Below are 19898 nucleotides of genomic sequence, written 5' to 3' on the forward strand. Positions count from 1 at the left end.
TAATACATTTATATACATTGTCAGGGTGGGCGTTCAATACGCAAATGGCTAGTTAATGTTATGCTGTTTAAACTTTAATGTGACGTAATATTGAGAACTAACTGATATGTGGTTTGTTGGTTTTTAGGTTTAAGACATAATGTTCTAAACACATGAATAAAATAATGTAAAAAAATTACACTTTAACATGTAAACTATCGATATCGATAATATTATATTAAGATGCAGCACATCACTAGCATCTAATTGTTGAGTGGCGTTTGAGTTGAGCCGCAAGTATTTGCTATTGCTTACAGCTTGTTGCTAGTTTCGAATAGATCTAGAACTTTAGCCTAGAATCTAGATCTTATAGATAAACGAGCAGTCTTGAAGCCTGATGGGTTATTTTGGTTTATTATTAATATTATGCTGGGCTATGTTTAAATAAAATTACAGTGCATAATTTGATTATTCTGAACACAATTAACACATTTCAAGAAGAATAAGTTATTCTAGTATTTTTTTTAATTCAAGTAAAACCCGCACCGCGCTTGTTACTATTTTTAAATAATATCTAGCAAAAATCTCTTACCAGCGAAAAATTTCTTACCAGCGAAAACTTGTTATTGGCATATCGTTATTTAATTTGTATCATTACTATTATAATTATATGCTGTAAGTTTTCCCTATAAAATAAAATAAAATAAAAATCGCTGTGTAGAATAATTTCTCTATGATATTTTTTTAATGATTAACGACGCTATGATTCGTATTTAACGTCTATTGTATCATAAAGATTAAGCTTTATCAGATTATTTCTATTGTTTTTGAACATTTTCTATTGTTTTCAAGATGTATCCATATTCCATAAGCAAGAGACAACTATTATAGTGCGTCAAGAAAGTGAAGAAATTAAAAAGTGGCAACATCGTAGTGTTATCCCTTTTTTGTGATTGATTTTTGAAAGGGATGACACTACGAATTTGCCACTTTTTAATTTCTTCACTTTCTTGACAGACCGTACTTATAATTAAGTTATTCTTTTCAAGGCCCTGTATTCCCAGAAACGGACGATTTTCAAGATTTAAAAGTGACAGTAGACACAAAAATTTATAGTTTTTTGATCGTCGTTTTTTTATTCATCAATTAAATCGAGTCAAAAAAACAAATCGCCCTAGATATATTCTTTGTCTTTAATTCAGTGCATAAATTATCTGAAAATTCCAAATAATTTGGACATAGTATGGAAAATTCGTTAAAAGAAGAGGTAAGTTTGGGATTTTTTTCTATCGAGTGAAGTTCATGATATTGTGTTATGGAATATAAATTTTACTGTGTTAGATCCTTAACTAATACATATATTTTTGTGTCTACTGTCACTTTTAAATCTTGAAAATCGTCCGTTTCTGGGAATACAGGGCCTTATGAGCCTTTTCTTTCACAGCGAGTTTTCTAATTTCATTTCGTCTTTAAGCGTTGTCTCTCGCGTAAACTTTACCAAATAAAAAATAAAATTACAGCTGTTCGAATTTCGAAATTCGAATCCTTTAGTCTAATGGCGCCAAACGCCATTAAAAATAATTCAACACGTACATAAATGTTTTATAACTACCGATACATAATGATACTCGTTATAAAATGATGGATGATAGTGAAATTACATGTTTAGGGATTGATAAACAATTCAGTATCTAATAGTCAATGAATTCAAGAACTATTCCTATTTTATATTAGATCATGGACAATGCCCACAGGTTTAATTATTTCTTATGAACCGTAATGTAATATATATACTTACTTATTTTGTTTTCTGTCAAAATCATAATCATTTTAAATAAGTAAATCTACATCAATTAATATACGGTCTATAAGAATAACTTATAATTATTTCTTTATTATATTTTTGTCAATAGAACTAAAACATGTGTAACTAGTATATTATGGTCTCTGGTGTAACTGAAGAACCCCACCTACACGCGTTCAAGTTAGTTATGATCCAGTTTTATAAGGAAGAAACGCCATCTAGCGTTGAGTAGCAAAATGGCGTGGCGCTTGTACCACGACGAGTAAAATTTTTTTACATGCTAAAAATTTTCATTCATGCTGCTTCTAACGCCATCTTGTGAATAATGTTTAGTATTCAACATTCATCATAGATGGCGCTTTTGTCATAGGATATATATATTTTTTTTTAAACTGGCCATGTGCGTATCGGGCCACGAGCAATAAAGGGTTCCATAGTAGCCCATAATAATGTGAAATTAGTTATGAGTTCTAGGCACGGAGTAAAATATAGAAAGTTTAACTCCGTGATTTAACATCGGATCCACAAAGGGCGATGGTAACTGAAGAGGGAATCATTCCTTTATGTAACTTCTCCGAATACATTTTTTTTTATTTGATCGATTATTACTCAATAACTTATAAAGTTATGAAGTCTTCTTGGCCGTGATAGTTTTCTTTTTAAATTCAGCATATTTCCTGCTCCCAGGGCCCCCGCTACCATAATATAGTAGATAGGTTGGCCAGTATCTCCGGGGGCCCTGCCTACTCCCCTTTTCTAGAAGCAACCGTTTAGCTGGTTAAAGGTTAAAATTAATTTTAAAATCAAATTGTTGCAATCCAATTTCCAAACAGTTAATATTAAAAATACGAAAGTATATCTGTCTGTCTGTCTGTCACCTCTTCACGCCCAAACCCCTGAACCGATTTTGCTGAAATTTCGAATGGAGATACCTTGAATCACGGGAAAGGACATGAAAACTTCATTTATATTATATTAATATTTATTTCAATAATAATTAAGTGTCATCATATTTCATAATAATGCGTATTTACTTTACAATTTTATCTTATTATCTACAACAATCGTAACTAAAATAATAAAGCACTGTAAACATAACGTAAGTAATCTTCTTTATAGCAAGACTGTTTTAGAATATTATATCATGAGATATTTGAAGCTAATAATAGCAATGTTTTTGAAATTATTATTGTTTAAATGCATAATACCAGCCATATATGCATGAAAACAATCATATTACGAATTATTTCATTGTATTTTTTGAATAAATAGTCATAAAGTTAATTATTCTATAAATCTGTGCCCAAAAAATAAAAATCGGCCAAGTGCGAGTTAAACTCGCGCACGAAGGGTTACGTACCTCAATCGAGCAAAAATAGGCTGAAAATTTGTTATGGGAGCCACCCTGAATTATTTAATTTATTTAAATTTTATTTTTGATTATTAACGTACAAATATAACTGAGTATTTCGTGAATATTTCAAGTGCCTATGTGTTGCAGTTATTGACATCGACCAAAAAATAGCAAAAAAATCACGTTTGTTGTATGGGAGCCCCCTTAAATATTAATTTTATTTTGTTTTTTGTATTTGTTGTTATAGCGGCACCAGATATACACAATCTGTGAAAATTTCAGAAATCTAGCTATAGCGGTTCTTGAGTTACAGCCTGAGACACATAGACAGACAGACGGACAGACATTGAAGTCTTAGTAATAGGGTCCCGTTTTTACCATTTGGGTACGGAACCCTAAAAAATAATATGTAATATATTATTGAAATTTGCTCTCCAAAATAACAGATGGCACTTTACAATGTAATAAAATGAACTCAGGCAAGGCGTGAACAGATTTTACTGGATGTTGTCGTAGAGGGAGTCTTGAGCTAGCTTGAGTTTCTGTCGTCTCGGTTCCTCACCGTCCTCTTCTAAATACTCGCATGGCGTCAGGAGCTGCAAGAATTAAAAAAATTCAGTACAAAATTTCAGGTTTGCAGCCGATCCTAATAGTATCAATATTTACCGATAGATGACGTTGTTTGTAAATCTTACCAGATCTTACGCAAAAACTTTAGTAAGAATTTAAATTTTATGTGTAGCTGCATACAAAATATCATACATTTATTTATTTACTACATGTTTAGCTTATATTCGTTCCGCAATTCGTTAATCGTTGAAAACCGTACATTTTTATGGAATAAAAACTATCAACTCATATTTACAGGAACTTAAAGCATCTGTAAATAAAAATATACTATAATATATCATAACGGTAGTTATGTTACCGTAACAAAGAGGCACATAGCTCTCTTCATAGAATGAACCCAACACCACCTATAAACATCCGTGGCTTAATTATCGCCGAAACCATTAGACGTCCGCTGTTCCTGGGATCCAGATCCAGATTAATACGACACCCAATGTAAACACAGCGTCATCACCGCCGCCGCCCGCTTCAGCCGTCGCAGACGCCGGACTCGCCGCCCGCGCCCCATAGCCCTACATAGTTTATAAGCAATAGTTAGGCCCACACCAGTCAGTTGACAGTCACCTCTTGCCCGCTCACTGTAACTCTGTGCGACATTTAACAGTAATCTAATATTGTAAAATAGAGTTAATATTTAGTTAAATAAACATTTATATAAGTAATTCATTCGTTTGAATAACTTCACTGGCGCAGTCGGTAGGATAAAGTGTCTAACTTAACGACCCGGGCTCATTTAGTCCAGTGATCGCGACACAAAGACTCTACAAACTCTAGTAAAATCAGTGAAAGACTCTCAACCAGATTACGCACTATCATGGTGCAAGTGGCCGTAGCAGCATCGACAGCAGAAGCAGCAGAGGAACCGGCTCAACTCACAAGATAGCGGAAGACGATGTTCCTGGGGTAAGCATAAAATTTGTTTATTTTCCTGGACATCCCATCTGGCCCTATCCTTATAAAGCTTTTAAACTTTTGTTTTTATATCATTAAATTAAATTAATTTCAAAATGACAAGTCCTGTAGCAATAGATTACCAGAACGTTTCATTATTTTTACCGTCTTACGATGGAAATAAAAAAACGCTGCACTTTTATATCAAGTGTGTGGAGAATGTTATCGACATGATCGAAAATAAAGAAGATCAGTTGCTACCTTGTCTAATAGTGAATAAATTGACAGGTAGAGCTGTTGAGGCATTGTCCGAAAGGAACAATTTTAAAACGTGGAAGGACATTTAACATATTTTAACACAAAGATTTGGCGAATATAGGTCGGAAGTGGAATTAACACAAGATTTGATTAAATTAAATAAAGACAGAGATAATATGGAAACATTCACCGATAAAATTAGGGAATTAACATGTAACCTTATTAATTGCGGGTCACAAAGTACAGAGCATTATGAAAAATTAGCAACCAGCGTCCTATTAGACCAAATAAATCCAATGATATCAATTATGATTCGAACACAGAAAATTGAAAAGTTAGAAGAAGTCATTGCGATGGTAAAAATCGACGACCTAAAATATACTAAATATAGAAACGCGAGACAAATTTTCGTAAAGCCACCCATTAATCAGCAACCTACATATCAGAAACAAAATATGAAATTAGAAGATGATAAAAACATTTTCAGAAAAATAATTTCAATAAAATTAAACAGGATTTTCAATCCGCTCAAGATTTTTCACTCGACGACACCTCAGAAAATGGAAATGTCAGTCTTCAAAATAGAATTTTTGAGAACGTAGCACAACCCGTAGCACCTTCTACGTCGTCACCCGTAGCACCCTCTACGACATCCGTACGATATTAAAAAATTAATGAAATTAGTAATTTAAAACAGACTACATAAAAAAATTAAAATTAACTATTAGCCTTATGCAAGACTTTATGAATAAAAAAAAGAATCAAATAGCTAGTGTTATGAATTAGTAGTCTAATAATACGTACCGTTTAGAAAATAGAATAAATATGATTAATGTCTATATCCAAATAGAGATATGCTTACAACAGTTCTACAGTAAGTTGTCGCTATTAGAAAACGCTATAACGTTCACCCACTCAGGTGTAGTGCATCGGAGTATTGTAGATCCCAGTTATCTGCTAGAAAAACTAGTGGAAATTTAAAAGGAGATTGATTTTAATTTACCTTATCATCCACAATTACTTTATATGTATTTGTTAGAAAAAAGTATAATTTTTTAAGCATATAGTACAAATGAAACAATTAATTTTATATTAGAAATTCAGTTAGTAGACAAACATCCTTATATCCTTCTTCATTTGTATTCTATTCCTAATAAAAATAATATGGTCCTTATTCCAAAACACCCTTACCTTATTCTGGGGAATAACGAATTCGCTTACCCCAACGAACCCTGCAAGCTCATAAACAACTAGAATGTTGTTTGCAAACAAATGGAATGTTATACTGTATATCAACCTGATGTCAGCCGGAGCCGTTGCAGCATACGTCTTCTGCAAAAGGCAGGGCTGTAGCTAGAGTCAAATTTGAGGTAGGGCAGCGTCGGTTACAGGTAGGGCGGAAGCAAAAAAAATCGGTCAAGTGCGAGTCGGATTCGTGCACGAAGGGTTTCGTACCGTTATAGATAAAAAATAGGCCAAAATTGTGTTTTTTGTAATTGAGCCCCCTTTAAATATAAATGTTATTTTAATTGTATTATTTATTAATTAAGTGATTTCGCAAAAATGTCTAGTGCCTACTGTTGCCATTAATATCAATATGCAGCAAAAAAGGCCAAAAAACACGAATCCTTAAATATTGATTTTATTTTGTTTTTAGTATTTGTTATTTTGATTTATCTCTAGGTCAATGATGTATTCAATTCATTCAATAGTTATTCTTAGATACTTAAAAAAAATCTGTGACAAAGCATGAGCACTATATCTAAGAACTACATATTATTAAATCCTCAATTACGAAGAACAAGCAAACAATATGGTAACACTTCTGGATGTAGCGATCCACGTGTGAGTGAGAGTGAGGAAATAATAATTAATTGTTGGGTTGGGTGATACGAGTCAATAGATACGACTAAAAATATATTTAGATTATTATTGTTTCTGCAAACTTATTAAAATAATAATTAATAATAAAATAACATAAAATATTTAAAACAGCTGAATTCTACGATTCGCCATATTATTAAAAATGCGAAGAACTTCGTTCAGATCAACTTTTTTTGTCCTTTTTTTTTTCAAAGGCCAGAAATACCATACCAGTCATTATAACAACAAATACTAAAAACAAAATAAATTAAATATTTAAGGAGGGCTCCCATACAACAAACGTGATTTTTCTAACATTTTTTGCTTAACTATCAATGATGACAACAGGTAGGCACTTGAAATTTTCACAAAGGCCATAATAATATATGTAATTTAATAAATAATAATAAAAGAAAAAAAAAAAGGGTTAGGTAGGTAGGTAGGTCCCATACTATTTTTGCTCTATAACGGTACGTGCGCGGTATAACCCTTATTGCGCGGGTCCGACTCGCACTTGGCCGATTATTGGTATTTTTAAGGTAGGGCATTGTGATTTTAAGGTAGGGCATTGCCCCACTATGCCCCCCCCCTAGCTACGGCCCTGGCAAAAGGAGGCATGCAATGTCAGCGCATCAAGAAGTCGAAGAACTGCAGCTGCAGTCGACGGAGCCTTCGCAGCAGCCATCTTCATCGCGCCTCACACTTAAGGGGGGAGGAGTTATGTTACCGTAACAAAGAGGCACATAGCTCTCTTCATAGAATGAACCCAACACCACCTATAAACATCCGTGGCTTAATTATCGCCGAAACCATTAGACGTCCGCTGTTCCTGGGATCCAGATCCAGATTAATACGACACCCAATGTAAATACAGCGTCATCACCGCCGCCGCCCGCTTCAGCCGTCGCAGACGCCGGACTCGCCGCCCGCGCCCCATACCCCTACATAGTTTATAAGCAATAGTTAGGCCCACACCAGTCAGTTGACAGCCACCTCTTGCCCGCTCACTGTAACTCTGTGCGACATTTAACAGTAATCTAATATTGTAAAATAGAGTTAATATTTAGTTAAATAAACATTTATATAAGTAATTCATTCGTTTGAATAACTTCACTCGGTTTAGGAATGTAACCAGACAGACATAATCGCACCAAAAAAATGAGATGTAAAAAGGAGCCAAGCTTATCTATAATCTTTCTATCGTTAAAAGTCAGATCAATTGACATTCAAGCCAAGCCTTCCAGTTATTTTGTAATGTTCAATCACCATGGCGGTATCAACAGTTTTCTTTATTTTATTATTCTTTGAGCAACTTGGCAATGAGCACAAGAAAAACAAAAAAATCATACAAATTACAACTTTGTAAGTAAAGGGTTCTGCAAAATTTATTTTAACATACAACCTCTGATTTCTTCAATACCTTCTCAGTAACAGCCTTCCCGTCCAACAGATATCGGAGTTTCTGCATCTGGCACGGCGTGAACATCTTCTCCAGCCTGTCAGCGAGTCTGTCACGACCGTCACGACCGTCACGCTTGCCGTTCGTCCAGCCGCGGGAGTACTGAAATGTCTGCGCCGCGACCGACGACAGCGTGATCATAATGAGGAATACAGAGAGATTCGTCAGCATGGTGGTCTGGAAGAAGAGACGATTGATTAATAATTAACTTTAAATATTATATACTAGCTTGCGTGGTTTTTCTGCGTGGTAATAATCTTTACGGTAGTTTTTTTATATGTTGCTAGCTGTCCCGGCAAAATACGTTAACTCTATCTAAGGGACACACATACTATAGTATTATCACTCAGTTTTGTTACACACTATAGGACATAAGTAATAAGTATACTAATGTCTATTTTTTTATGAAATAAGGGGGCAAACGAGCAAACGGGTCACCTGATGGAAAGCAACTTCCGTCGCCCATGGGCACTCGCAGCATCAGAAGAGCTGCAGGTGCGTTGCCGGTTTTAAAAAAAGGGAATAGGGTAATAGGGGAGGGTAGGGATGGGAAGGGAAGGGATTAGGGGGGTAGGGAAGGGAATAGGGTAGGGGATTGGGCCTCCGGTAAACTCACTCACTCGGCGAAACACAGCGCAAGCGCTGTTTCACGCCGGTTTTCTGTGAGCCCGTGGTATTTCTCCGGTCGAGCAGGCCCATTCGTGCCGAAGCATGGCTCTCCCACGTATATTTTTGATATTTTTACAGTATTTATCCCAATCTATAAAACTCTTTGTCAAAGCTTTCTATTTCTGTTTCAGCTCGTTTTAGCCTGTGCTCTTAACAAAAATAGGTAATTAGTAGGTTCTGATGAGAGTCGAATTGCTTGAGCTTTGTAATTATAGGGAGCACTGTTACACGGTGTAGAGCTAGGTAGCGAATAGATATGGCAAATGACTTGAAATTATAAAATAACTTTGAAACCCGTAACTCCGTTGTGCTAAAATTCGTTTTTCGTTCGTTCGTCATCTATAGTTATGTAGTGTACATACACTACATAACTATAGATGACGAACGAATAGGGGGGAGGACACATGTCACCTCCCCCCTATACAGGGTGTAACAAAAACAAGTGATAATACTTTAGGGTGTGTACGTATTCCTTGTAGAGATTTCACTGTGAAAGTAGCAGCGCTGAAAGACTAATTTTTTTCCCTTTTGTAGGGGGAAACTCGTGACGCTCGGGCCCTTGCCCATACAAAAGTGAAAAAAAATGTTCGTCTTTCAGAGCCGCTACTTTCACAGTGAACTCTCAACAAGGAACATGTACACACCTTAAAGTATTATCACTAGTTTTTGTTACGCACTGTATAAGTTAGGCTTAGTAGCTAGTAAGGCACTCAATAAAGGTTAACTGTGAAGATAACATCTTTTAATAATTTCCCGAAGCCTGCACCATTGCAGTTATACACGAATCTGATGGCAAAAAGTGAGAAAATAAATAGACTCTAGCAATACCGGAGGTAATTGGGATAAACCATTTTGATCCTTTTTATTCTTATAGCGGATGATTCTGTGTGTTAAACATGCAAACATAAAAATTTATCCAATGACCAAGGATATTTTTTGAAAATCTGCCATCCAATCGCTATCAGATCCAGTAGCTCTACCATGAGTTTAAACTTATATTGACATACATGAGTTTACACTTATACGTGGGAGAGCCATGCTTCGGCACGAATGGGCCGGCTCGACCGGAGAAATACCACGTTCTCACAGAAAGCCGGCGTGAAACAGCGCTTGCGCTGTGTTTCGCCGAGTGAGTGAGTTTACCGGAGGCCCAATCCCCTACCCTATTCCCTTCCCTACTCTCCCCTATTCCCTTTCCTTCCCATCCCTACCCTCCCCTATTACCCTATTCCCCCTTAAAAGGCCGGCAACGCACCTGCAGCTCTGCTGATGCTGCGAGTGTCCATGGGCGACGGAAGTTGCTTTCCATCAGGTGACCCGTTTGCTCGTTTGCCCCCTTATTTCATAAAAAAAAAAAAACTTAAAGCTATAGTATTTATCGATACCCGATACTGACTACGTAAATATTTAGTATGGCAAATTTTACAGCGCCTCTAGCGGTAACTTGCGGAACTAAAATCGCCATACTAAATATTTACGTAGTCGGTATCGAGTATCGATAAATACTATAGCTTTAAACTCATGGTAGAGCTAGTAGACCTATAGTTTCATTCATAACTAGACGTTCCGTGCGGCATCTTAGGAAATTAGGAATGTCATGGAATCCGTACATTTCCGGCAAATAAATAGCCTATGTCTCACGTGGTCTACTCTATATCTGTTCCAAAGAACATAAAAATTGCTCAGTAGTTCGTGAGATAAGCAGTTTCAAATATTTTTCCCCGTTTTGTCACATTTTCCTCTGTATCTTCGTCCTTATTGGTCTTAGCGTGATATATAGCCTATAGCCTTCCTCGATAAATGAGTTATCTAACACTGAAGCGGCCACGAGCGGCCACGAGCGGCCACGGACAACCGTAGACGTCTCAAGCGATACTATGTATTACAGTATCATTATCTTTGTATTATATGACATTTATATTATATGACACTGAAAGTGCTCACCGCGCCGCTGCCATTCCGGTGTGGCGCGGCCCTTTTTTTTTTCATCCAGAATATCCATGTAAAACGTTATTATATTTTCTACTGTTCAGCTCTATGTCTACTCGTCGTAGACATAATATCCTCTACGCCGTAGCCCCTGTCTACGTGTTGTAGACGTATCCTCTACGCCGTAGCCTCTGTCCACGCGTCGTAGACATATCCTATACGCCGTAGCCCCTGTCTACGCGTCGTAGACGTATCCTCTACGCCGTAGCCCCTGTCTACGCGTCGTAGACATATCCTCTATCCTCTACGCCGTAGTCCCTGTCTACGCGTCGTAGACGTATCTTCTACGCCGTAGCCCCTGTCTACGCGTCGTAGACATATCCTCTACGCCGTAGTCCCTGTCTACGCGTCGTAGACATATCCTCTACGCCGTAGCCCCTGTCTACGTGTTGTAGACGTATCCTCTACGCCGTAGCCCCTGTCTACGCGTCGTAGACGTATCCTCTACGCCGTAGCCCCTGTCTACGCGTCGTAGACATATCCTCTACGCCGTAGCCCCTGTCTACGCGTCGTAGACATATCCTCTACGCCGTAGCCCCTGTCTACGCGTCGTAGACATATCCTCTATCCTCTACGCCGTAGTCCCTGTCTACGCGTCGTAGACGTATCCTCTACGCCGTAGCCTCTGTCCACGCGTCGTAGACATATCCTATACGCCGTAGCCCCTGTCTACGCGTCGTAGACGTATCCTCTACGCCGTAGCCCCTGTCTACGCGTCGTAGACATATCCTCTACGCCGTAGCCCCTGTCTACGCGTCGTAGACATATCCTCTACGCCGTAGCCCCTGTCTACGCGTCGTAGACATATCCTCTACGCCGTAGCCCCTGTCTACGCGTCGTAGACATATCCTCTACGCCGTAGCCCCTGTCTACGCGTCGTAGACATATCCTCTATGCCGTAGCCCCTGTCTACGCGTCGTAGACATATCCTCTATCCTCTACGCCGTAGTCCCTGTCTACGAGTCGTAGACGTATCCTCTACGCCGTAGCCCCTGTCTACGCGTCGTAGACATATCCTCTACGCCGTAGCCCCTGTCTACGCGTCGTAGACATATCCTCTATGCCGTAGCCCCTGTCTACGCGTCGTAGACATATCCTCTATCCTCTACGCCGTAGTCCCTGTCTACGAGTCGTAGACGTATCCTCTACGCCGTAGCCCCTGTCTACGCGTCGTAGACATATCCTATACGCCGTAGCCCCTGTCTACGCGTCGTAGACATATCCTCTACGCCGTAGCCCCTGTCTACGCGTCGCAGACATATCCTCTATCCTCTACGCCGTAGTCCCTGTCTACGCGTCGTAGACGTATCCTCTACGCCGTAGCCCCTGTCTACGCGTCGTAGACATATCCTCTACGCCGTAGCCCCTGTCTACGCGTTGTAGACATATCCTCTACGCCGTAGCCCCTGTCTACGCGTCGTAGACATATCCTCTATCCTCTACGCCGTAGTCCCTGTCTACGCGTCGTAGACGTATCCTCTACGCCGTAGCCCCTGTCTACGCGTCGTAGACATATCCTCTACGCCGTAGTCCCTGTCTACGCGTCGTAGACGTATCCTCTACGCCGTAGCCCCTGTCTACGAGTGTAAATGTTCTAAATTCTATATCAGAATGCAAAAACTGAACTGAACTGAACTTAACTAGTTATTAAATTAATTTCTCTTAACGTGTGACGTATAGGGATTCCTAGGTTGCAACTTCACTCGCTTAAACACACCATCCATACTAATATTATAAATGCGAAAGTGTGTCTGTCTGTTACCTCTTCACGCCCAAACCGCTGAACCGATTTTGCTGAAATTTAGTATGGATATACTTCGAGTCCCGGGGTATATATTTGATATCCGACATCAGATACTTTTTTATCCCGGAGAACCCCGTTGCACCAAAATTCGTTTATCGACCGGGAACTGTAAATTTTGCCGCGATCAAAACTGTCTTATGTCCATTCTCAGGTCTTAAAGTATCTCTGTACTTTTCATCTAAATCGGTTCAGCCGCTTAAGAGTGTAAAAGTATTACAAACATACACACTCACGCATTTATATTTTTTAGTATGGCAGTATGGATTTTTATTTCTTAGACGTTAGAGTTACGAATAATACTTGCGTTTAAACATACATTATGTGGTTTATCAGAAAGTGTCAAGTAAGCTTAAAAATGAGACAAAACAAAATAATCTCATTAAACGTGGATGTGTTTAAAATTAATTCATTAGACGGAATCGAAACCCAACCCCTGCCAGAAACAAATTAAAATGTCCAAACAAAAATCACAAAAACCTTTTGTGTTTTCTTTAAAAGAGTTTTAATAATGCCTCCCATTTCGGTGACGTCATTTTCATTAAAACCAGGATTTATATAGTGCCCAAGTGTGTGCGCAGTATACGAAAGCATTAAGCATTCTGTCTTCCATTGCTCGAACCTAGTAGAATGACTGATACGACCGGCGAGAGATCAGGCGCAGGACCGACTTTTTACATGCCCATCCGACGCATGGATCATCTAACTTGTCAGACATTCAGGTGATCAGCCTGCATTGTTCTAGTCAAACTTGATGACGTAAGGTAAAAGCCAACGTTGGATCAAGAGGGATAACCATGATTGGCATACTAATATTATAGATGCGAAAGTGTGTCTGTCAGTCTGTCTGTCTGTTACCTCTTCACGCCCAAACCTTTGAACTGACTTTGCTGAAATTTTGTATGGAGATATTTTGAGTCCCGGGAGAGAACAGAGGATACTTTTCCTCCCGAAAAAATGTACAGTTCCCGCGCGATAAACGAATTTTGGCACAACGAAGTTCCGGGTAACATGTAGTAGCCAAATCTTTTCTAAGTTGGGTTTTATATTTTAAACTTATTATTTTGTTTATTTAATAGTGTTAAAATATGTGTTTTTGGAACACAACCAATTTTTGCCAGTGTTGTCTGTGATCGGTCTTTTTTTATAAAATAAGGGGGCAAACGAGCAAACGGGTCACCTGATGGAAAGCAACTTCCGTCGCCCATGGACACTCGCAGCATCAGAAAAGCTGCAAATGCGTTGCCGGCCTTTTAAGAGGGAATAGGGTAATAGGGGAGGGTAGGGATGGGTAGGGAAGGGAAGGGAATAGGGGAGGGTAGGGAAGGGAATAGGGTAGGGGATTGGGCCTCCGGTAAACTCACTCACTCGGTGAAACACAGCGTAATCGCTGTTTCACGCTGGTTTTCTGTGAGAACGTGGTATTTCTCCGGTCGAGCCGGCCCATTCGTGCTGAAGCATGGCTCTCCCACGTATGTCTTGTCTATGTCATTGTCATTTTTATGTGTCATCTATAGTCTGTTATTTATGGTCTCTTCCTCCGTGCTCTCTGTAATGGCTCGTTACTAGCAATAAATTGTCTAAGTTTTTCCAAATCTTGCTTTTTATTTCAACATCCACGCAGAATTCTTCAAATAGTTTCCAGAGTCTAAACCGCCGAACGAAATCAGTTCAGTAGTTTTACGTATAATCACACAAGCCTTTATAATACTCCTACACCTTTTAAAACGGCGCTTTATTTCTCCAACTAGGCGTAAAATAACTTCGATATTTTCCTAGCATTATAACAAATTGACAACGATATCGTTACAAATAAATCGCTTTGATACAAGATACCATCGTGCTACGTTACGTTTTCTTATCATTATAATATCGAATGCGTGGGACATTTTTATGTTTCGTATTTACCGGTTGGAGACGGCCATTTTGACATTTGATGAGACATCCCGCTGCAAACTTAAAATATAGATTTTGCATTGTAAAGTGAATAAGCGCCTGTTTCACCACTTCCTGATAAGGTGCCGCGGATAGGCTATCCACAACTTATTTGACAGATGATCTGTCAAGTTAAGTTGTCGATAGCCTATCCGGCACTTATCAGGAAGTGGCGAAACAGGCCCTAACTGTTAGGTTAAGCTGGCCGCATAGATACGTTTTCCGTATGCCAATTCCGAATTCGTTTTCCTTACTCGGAAATCTAAATGCATGGAATCCGTAGAAAATACCTCAACTGCCGCACACGTTCGTTTTTCTCGGTACGGAACGAATTCCGCACGTACCGTTCAAGTGCATACCGGCGCGTTTGCGCGAAAAAAAAACGAAAGCTTGCGCTAGTCTCAAGGAGTTAACGGAATAGTTTGTGCTAGGAACACGATAAATGGATTTGGAAATCGCATACGGAAATCGTACGTATGCGGCCGGCCTTACACATATTTACATTTGAAGACTTTTCGTTTTTCTGCGTAAATGGAGGCTTTAGGACCAGGAAAATAATTTGAAATAAAAAAATAAGGATTTTATGCATAGCCAGAAACATTAGCCAGATGATGAAGTAGGCAAGTTACAAGGTTTGTTCAAATTATAAGGGAAAAAGTGAGTAATTGTTGTAAAAGTTATAAAATGTAAATTATCCACTTTATTTACTTACATCTTCTGTGATAGATTTAAGTCACAAAGTGACTTAAATCATTTGCACTTACCACTTACTGCAAACTTATGCTAGTGGGTGCTGGTTAATTTTGTCATCAGTGTTAATGTCAGAGGTAACCTTAAGGCGACGCCTTAATAATTTGGCTGTAGCGATATCTATTTTTCTCAGCAATTACTAAAGCTAAGAAATTTAAATTCATTGTCAGTATTCATCATGTCTTTGTCTTTGAATTACTCATAGCATAACACGATTGGTCAACTTTTATAACACAGAATAATCAATCAAAAAGACCTCTGTAAAAAAGGGATTCCTATTTTGCCAACAGAGGAGAGTGATTTAAGCTTCCAAAATTTTTACATAAATTGGTTCAAGCATACACTGTAATTTGCCCATAGCTTATATGAAATGTATTTATACCATTTTGTCGCTTACGCCCTTTCCATTTTTTTGCTGTTCCATTGCTTATTTTAGAAAACAAGCAATCTAAAACATATCCAACACGGTTTTTTACTTTAACGCGGCGTCACCTTAACCCGAAGGGAATTACGCAGAAAAATTGTAACAGAATACTAATAAAGCAATTAAGGTTGCATTTAATACAATGAAGGAGGAAAATAGTTTCAGATCTAAAAGGGCGTAGGGGTCCGAATTCCGATTCTAAGAACTAAAATAGCAATGCATATTAGTGGGTGGGCATAAATAACTTTATCCAACAGTTTGCTATTTCTTTACAAATACTAAATTGTATAATATTTTAATATCTGCTGAATAATCAACATGAATGAATCAGAAATAAAGCTATAGATAGCTATAGGCTTAAAACCTATAATCAAAAGGTCCATACAGAAATTATAGGCCTTTTTATTAGAGGTATAAGTATATACAATACTAGCTGTCCCGGCAAACGTTTCTTTGCCATATAAAGTATTTCGCCGTATTATTTTATTGAAGTGACTAAATAAGTATGTCACCATGGCAACGTCCATCGCTATCCCGTCGCACAAACAATAATCGCCGTCAGTCTCGAGTTGTAATAATTTACTATTATTTATTCAACAAATGCAAGTTTATCAATATAAAAAGTACCCAGTAGCCGATTCTCAGACCCACTGAATATGCAAATAAAATTTGGTTAAAATCAGTAAAGCCGTTTCGGAGGAGTACGCGGCCTAACTTTGTGACACGAGAATTTTAAATATAAGATTTTGTCCCTGTCTGATTCAGAAAAAAAGTGCCAGACATCTGAATAAACTGGATCGTTTATTAGTAAGAAGATGACGCCAGCAACTCCGTTGTAACAAAATTCATTTATTGTGAGGGAACCGTACATTTTTCTGGAGTAAAAAAGTATCCTATGTCACAATCAGTTTAGTGGTTTGGGCATAATGAGGTAACGCACAGACAGACACACTTTGGTATTTGTAATATTAGTTTGGATGGGGTAAATGTTTAACACAGTCACGTTTAACAAACTAACACCTTCGAAAAGGGATCAAGTTATAAAGTTAAGTTCAAACTCGATTGATTCTTCAAGTCTATGTGAAGTTTTTAAACTAGATGCTAATAGGGTTCCGTAAGCACTCTACGGAACCCGTAATTTATGTCTAGAGATATTATATTGCCAGAAAAAAAAATTGGTCGCGTTTGATCAAACCCATCCGACCGATCACAGCTAACATTAAATTGACTTAATGGTTGGGTCTTAGCATTCGATGTCGAAATATGCAAAATTTGAATTCGTCCCAACTACGTTATAATTAGACATCGGATTATATGCATTTGCATATGCAAGTATGCAATGGGGCTTTTTAGGCGATAGTGCATATTTTGGCATTTTTTCGTCGGCCATATTATGCCCTCGTAGTTTCCAAACTAGCTATCATAATATACACCGAGGCCAAGAAACAGAGGTATGATAGATCAAAATACTTCAAATATGTAGCCCACTCTTGTTTAAAGATTTCCGCAATACAATATATTTCGAGAAACAAAATGTTTTTTTGGAGTTTGCCACATTTGAAAAAAAATTTAATAAAGTAGGTGATGAACTTCCATGGGTACCAAGATTGTAATCGGAAAGGAGAAAAAAGTCCTGGATTTAATGAAATTATGATAATTGGCGCATTTATTATGAGCAACACCGGAAAACTCTTCCAAAATTAATACATTTTTATAATATGAAGTGATTTTTGATTGTGCATATTTCGGCCATTTTTTCGTACATATTTGCATGCATATTTCGGCACTTTGATCGTGCATATAATCCGATGTCTAGTTATAAAAGTGTAAGATTTACTTTTGACTAATATTTCTATGAGAAATGCCTCGAGGTACAATTTGCCCATACAAAAGTAAAAACATTAACTCTTTCAGCGCTTCTATTTTCACATTGAACTATAAACAAACAAGGGACATAATATACATACCCAACAAATTATTTTCACTTTGTTTTTATTACACTATGTATAATATGGGAAAAGGTGAATTTAAAATTATAATTAGCCAATAATTTAGTATCTATTACCGTTCTCATTTCACAATCCACAATACTCCATTATGCTCCGTGCAGTAAATAAAAGTATTTTATTCCTTTTTTGGGGTTCCGTACCCAAAGGGTAAAAACGGGACCCTATTACTGAGACTTTGATATCTGTCCGTCTGTCGATCTCCAGGCTGTATCTCAAGAAAGGCTAAAGCTAGACTTCTGAAATTTTCACAGATTGTGTATATCTGTTGCGGCTATAACAACAAATACTAAAAATAAAATAAAATTAGTTTTTAAGGGGCGGCTTCCATAAAACACACTTGATTTTTTTTGGCCTTTTTTGCTAGTAATCAATAATGGCAACAGGTAGGCACTTGAAATACTCACAAGATCCCTATTTTTGTTCGTAATTTAATAATTAATAGTTAAATTAAAATAATATAAATACTATAGGGGGACTCCCATACAAAAAACGCAATTTTTGGCCAACTTTTGCTCTTTAACGCTACGGAACCCTTCATGCGCGAATGTGATTCGCACTTGGTCGATTTTTACTTTCGCATTTTTTATGACATGAAAACCATTAAAATAATAAATTATTTGTTTAACCTCCACACATCAACACCGTACAAATATTTCATTTAGTTTTATTTAAAAAATGTTATTATAAGGTTTAGGAAACAGCGTGTTTTTGTTATTTATTTTAGCTGTGTCTTTAACCTTCAATGTAGTGAAAGTAAATTACTTATCAAGTCACTGCAGAATTATCTTATATTATCAATTACCACACACTACACAGTTACTACCATAATATAATATTAGACATAAGTTTTAGCCATCCCTACCCAAAAAGTTATAATTTCAAAACGACCCCATAAACATTAACTCCATAATTTAATTCAAATTAAAAACTTATCAAGTAAATTGTTACCACACAGATACAACCACATAAGTTGTAACCTTTCCCACTCAAAAAATTATAATTTCAAAATTACCCCATAAACAATAACCCCATTCACAATAACCCCATATTTTTATTCACATTTACCCCATAAACAAACGAACATACCTGATATCTCTTACATCCGCTTTCTTCAACGCCCGTCATTTGACTGTGCCTCAGGACTTCAGTCTCACCCCTTTTATACACCCGTACATCAAATTGATCTATTCAAGCATACTAATAATTATTGTCACAATTATAGACTAATCCTTAATATAAAGGATGAGAGGATATTTTGATTAAATAATTACAGAGAAGACGCCCGTTCGAAAATTCGTACGCAGTAACGTATTTTAGGTAGTTTTCTGGGACAAACGGCACTCATCGAAATAAATTTTATTAGATAACTTTAAATATTGATATTTTGGAAAAAACGTACGGGCGGAGTATTTCATACAAAGCGCATTGTAAAACTCCGGAACAAACTGTCACCGGCAGTATTTCCAGACCTTAACTACCTGCAAACCTTCAAGAAAAGAGCGTATTCCCTAAAAGGCCGGCAACACACCTGCAGCTCTTCTGATGTTGTGAGTGGCCATGGGCGACGGAAGTTGCTTTCCATCAGGTGACCCGTTTGCTCGTTTGCCCCCTTATCACATAAAAAAATATATGCGAAAGTGTGTCTGTCACAGAAAGTGTGAGAAAGACAGGATAAGATAGGATAGTTTAGTGGTGGAAAATGGACGGCGCGGTAAACTACCTAATTACTTAGCAACGGAATTGAGAACATTATCTAATTATTCTAATTCTGAAAGTATTTACAATTAAGTAATTGATACTCATTAATTGCATCATAAATTGTAAATAATTTTTAAGCCTTGGGGTCTTCTTAAAGGTCTTGAACTACTAGAACTGCTTTGGTGACTATAAATCTTTTTTCTAGTAGTTGATTATATACCTAGTTCACAATATTTTTTGCAAAGCTATAATATTTGATGATTTGACTGATAGAGTTGTGATATTAATTATTTACTTATTTTAAAATTTTATTGCTTTGATAAATTTTGCAACTAATTAGCACTTAAGATTTGCATGCTTTTAGCAGAATATGTGTTCTCTAATA

At 37.4% G+C, this 19898-nt stretch overlaps 1 protein-coding gene across 1 annotated transcript; it reads right to left on the minus strand.

Annotated features, from left to right (window-relative positions):
- Positions 1-3581: 3581 nt before the first annotated feature.
- LOC121737587 (pro-corazonin-like) lies at positions 3582-18927 on the minus strand. The gene is made up of 3 exons (XM_042129247.1): positions 18902-18927; positions 8200-8415; positions 3582-3733 (listed from the first exon to the last, which is right to left on the minus strand). The coding sequence occupies exons 2-3, from the start codon at positions 8407-8409 to the stop codon at positions 3635-3637; spliced, it is 309 nt and encodes a 102-aa protein (XP_041985181.1). The 5' UTR covers positions 8410-8415; positions 18902-18927; the 3' UTR covers positions 3582-3634.
- Positions 18928-19898: the final 971 nt, after the last annotated feature.

Source organism: Aricia agestis, chromosome 21 (assembly GCF_905147365.1).
Source record: "Aricia agestis chromosome 21, ilAriAges1.1, whole genome shotgun sequence".
Lineage (NCBI taxonomy): Eukaryota > Metazoa > Arthropoda > Insecta > Lepidoptera > Lycaenidae > Aricia > Aricia agestis.

What these genes read in the sequence shown, in the direction of transcription:
- LOC121737587 (XM_042129247.1), bottom strand. Translation starts at nt 8,409, where the DNA reads ATGCTGACGAATCTCTCTGTATTCCTCATTATGATCACGCTGTCGTCG. An exon ending in GGAAGGCTGTTACTGAGAAG is followed by an intron (nt 3,734 to 8,199) that starts GTATTGAAGAAA and finishes TAATTCTTGCAG; the next exon opens with CTCCTGACGCCATGCGAGTA.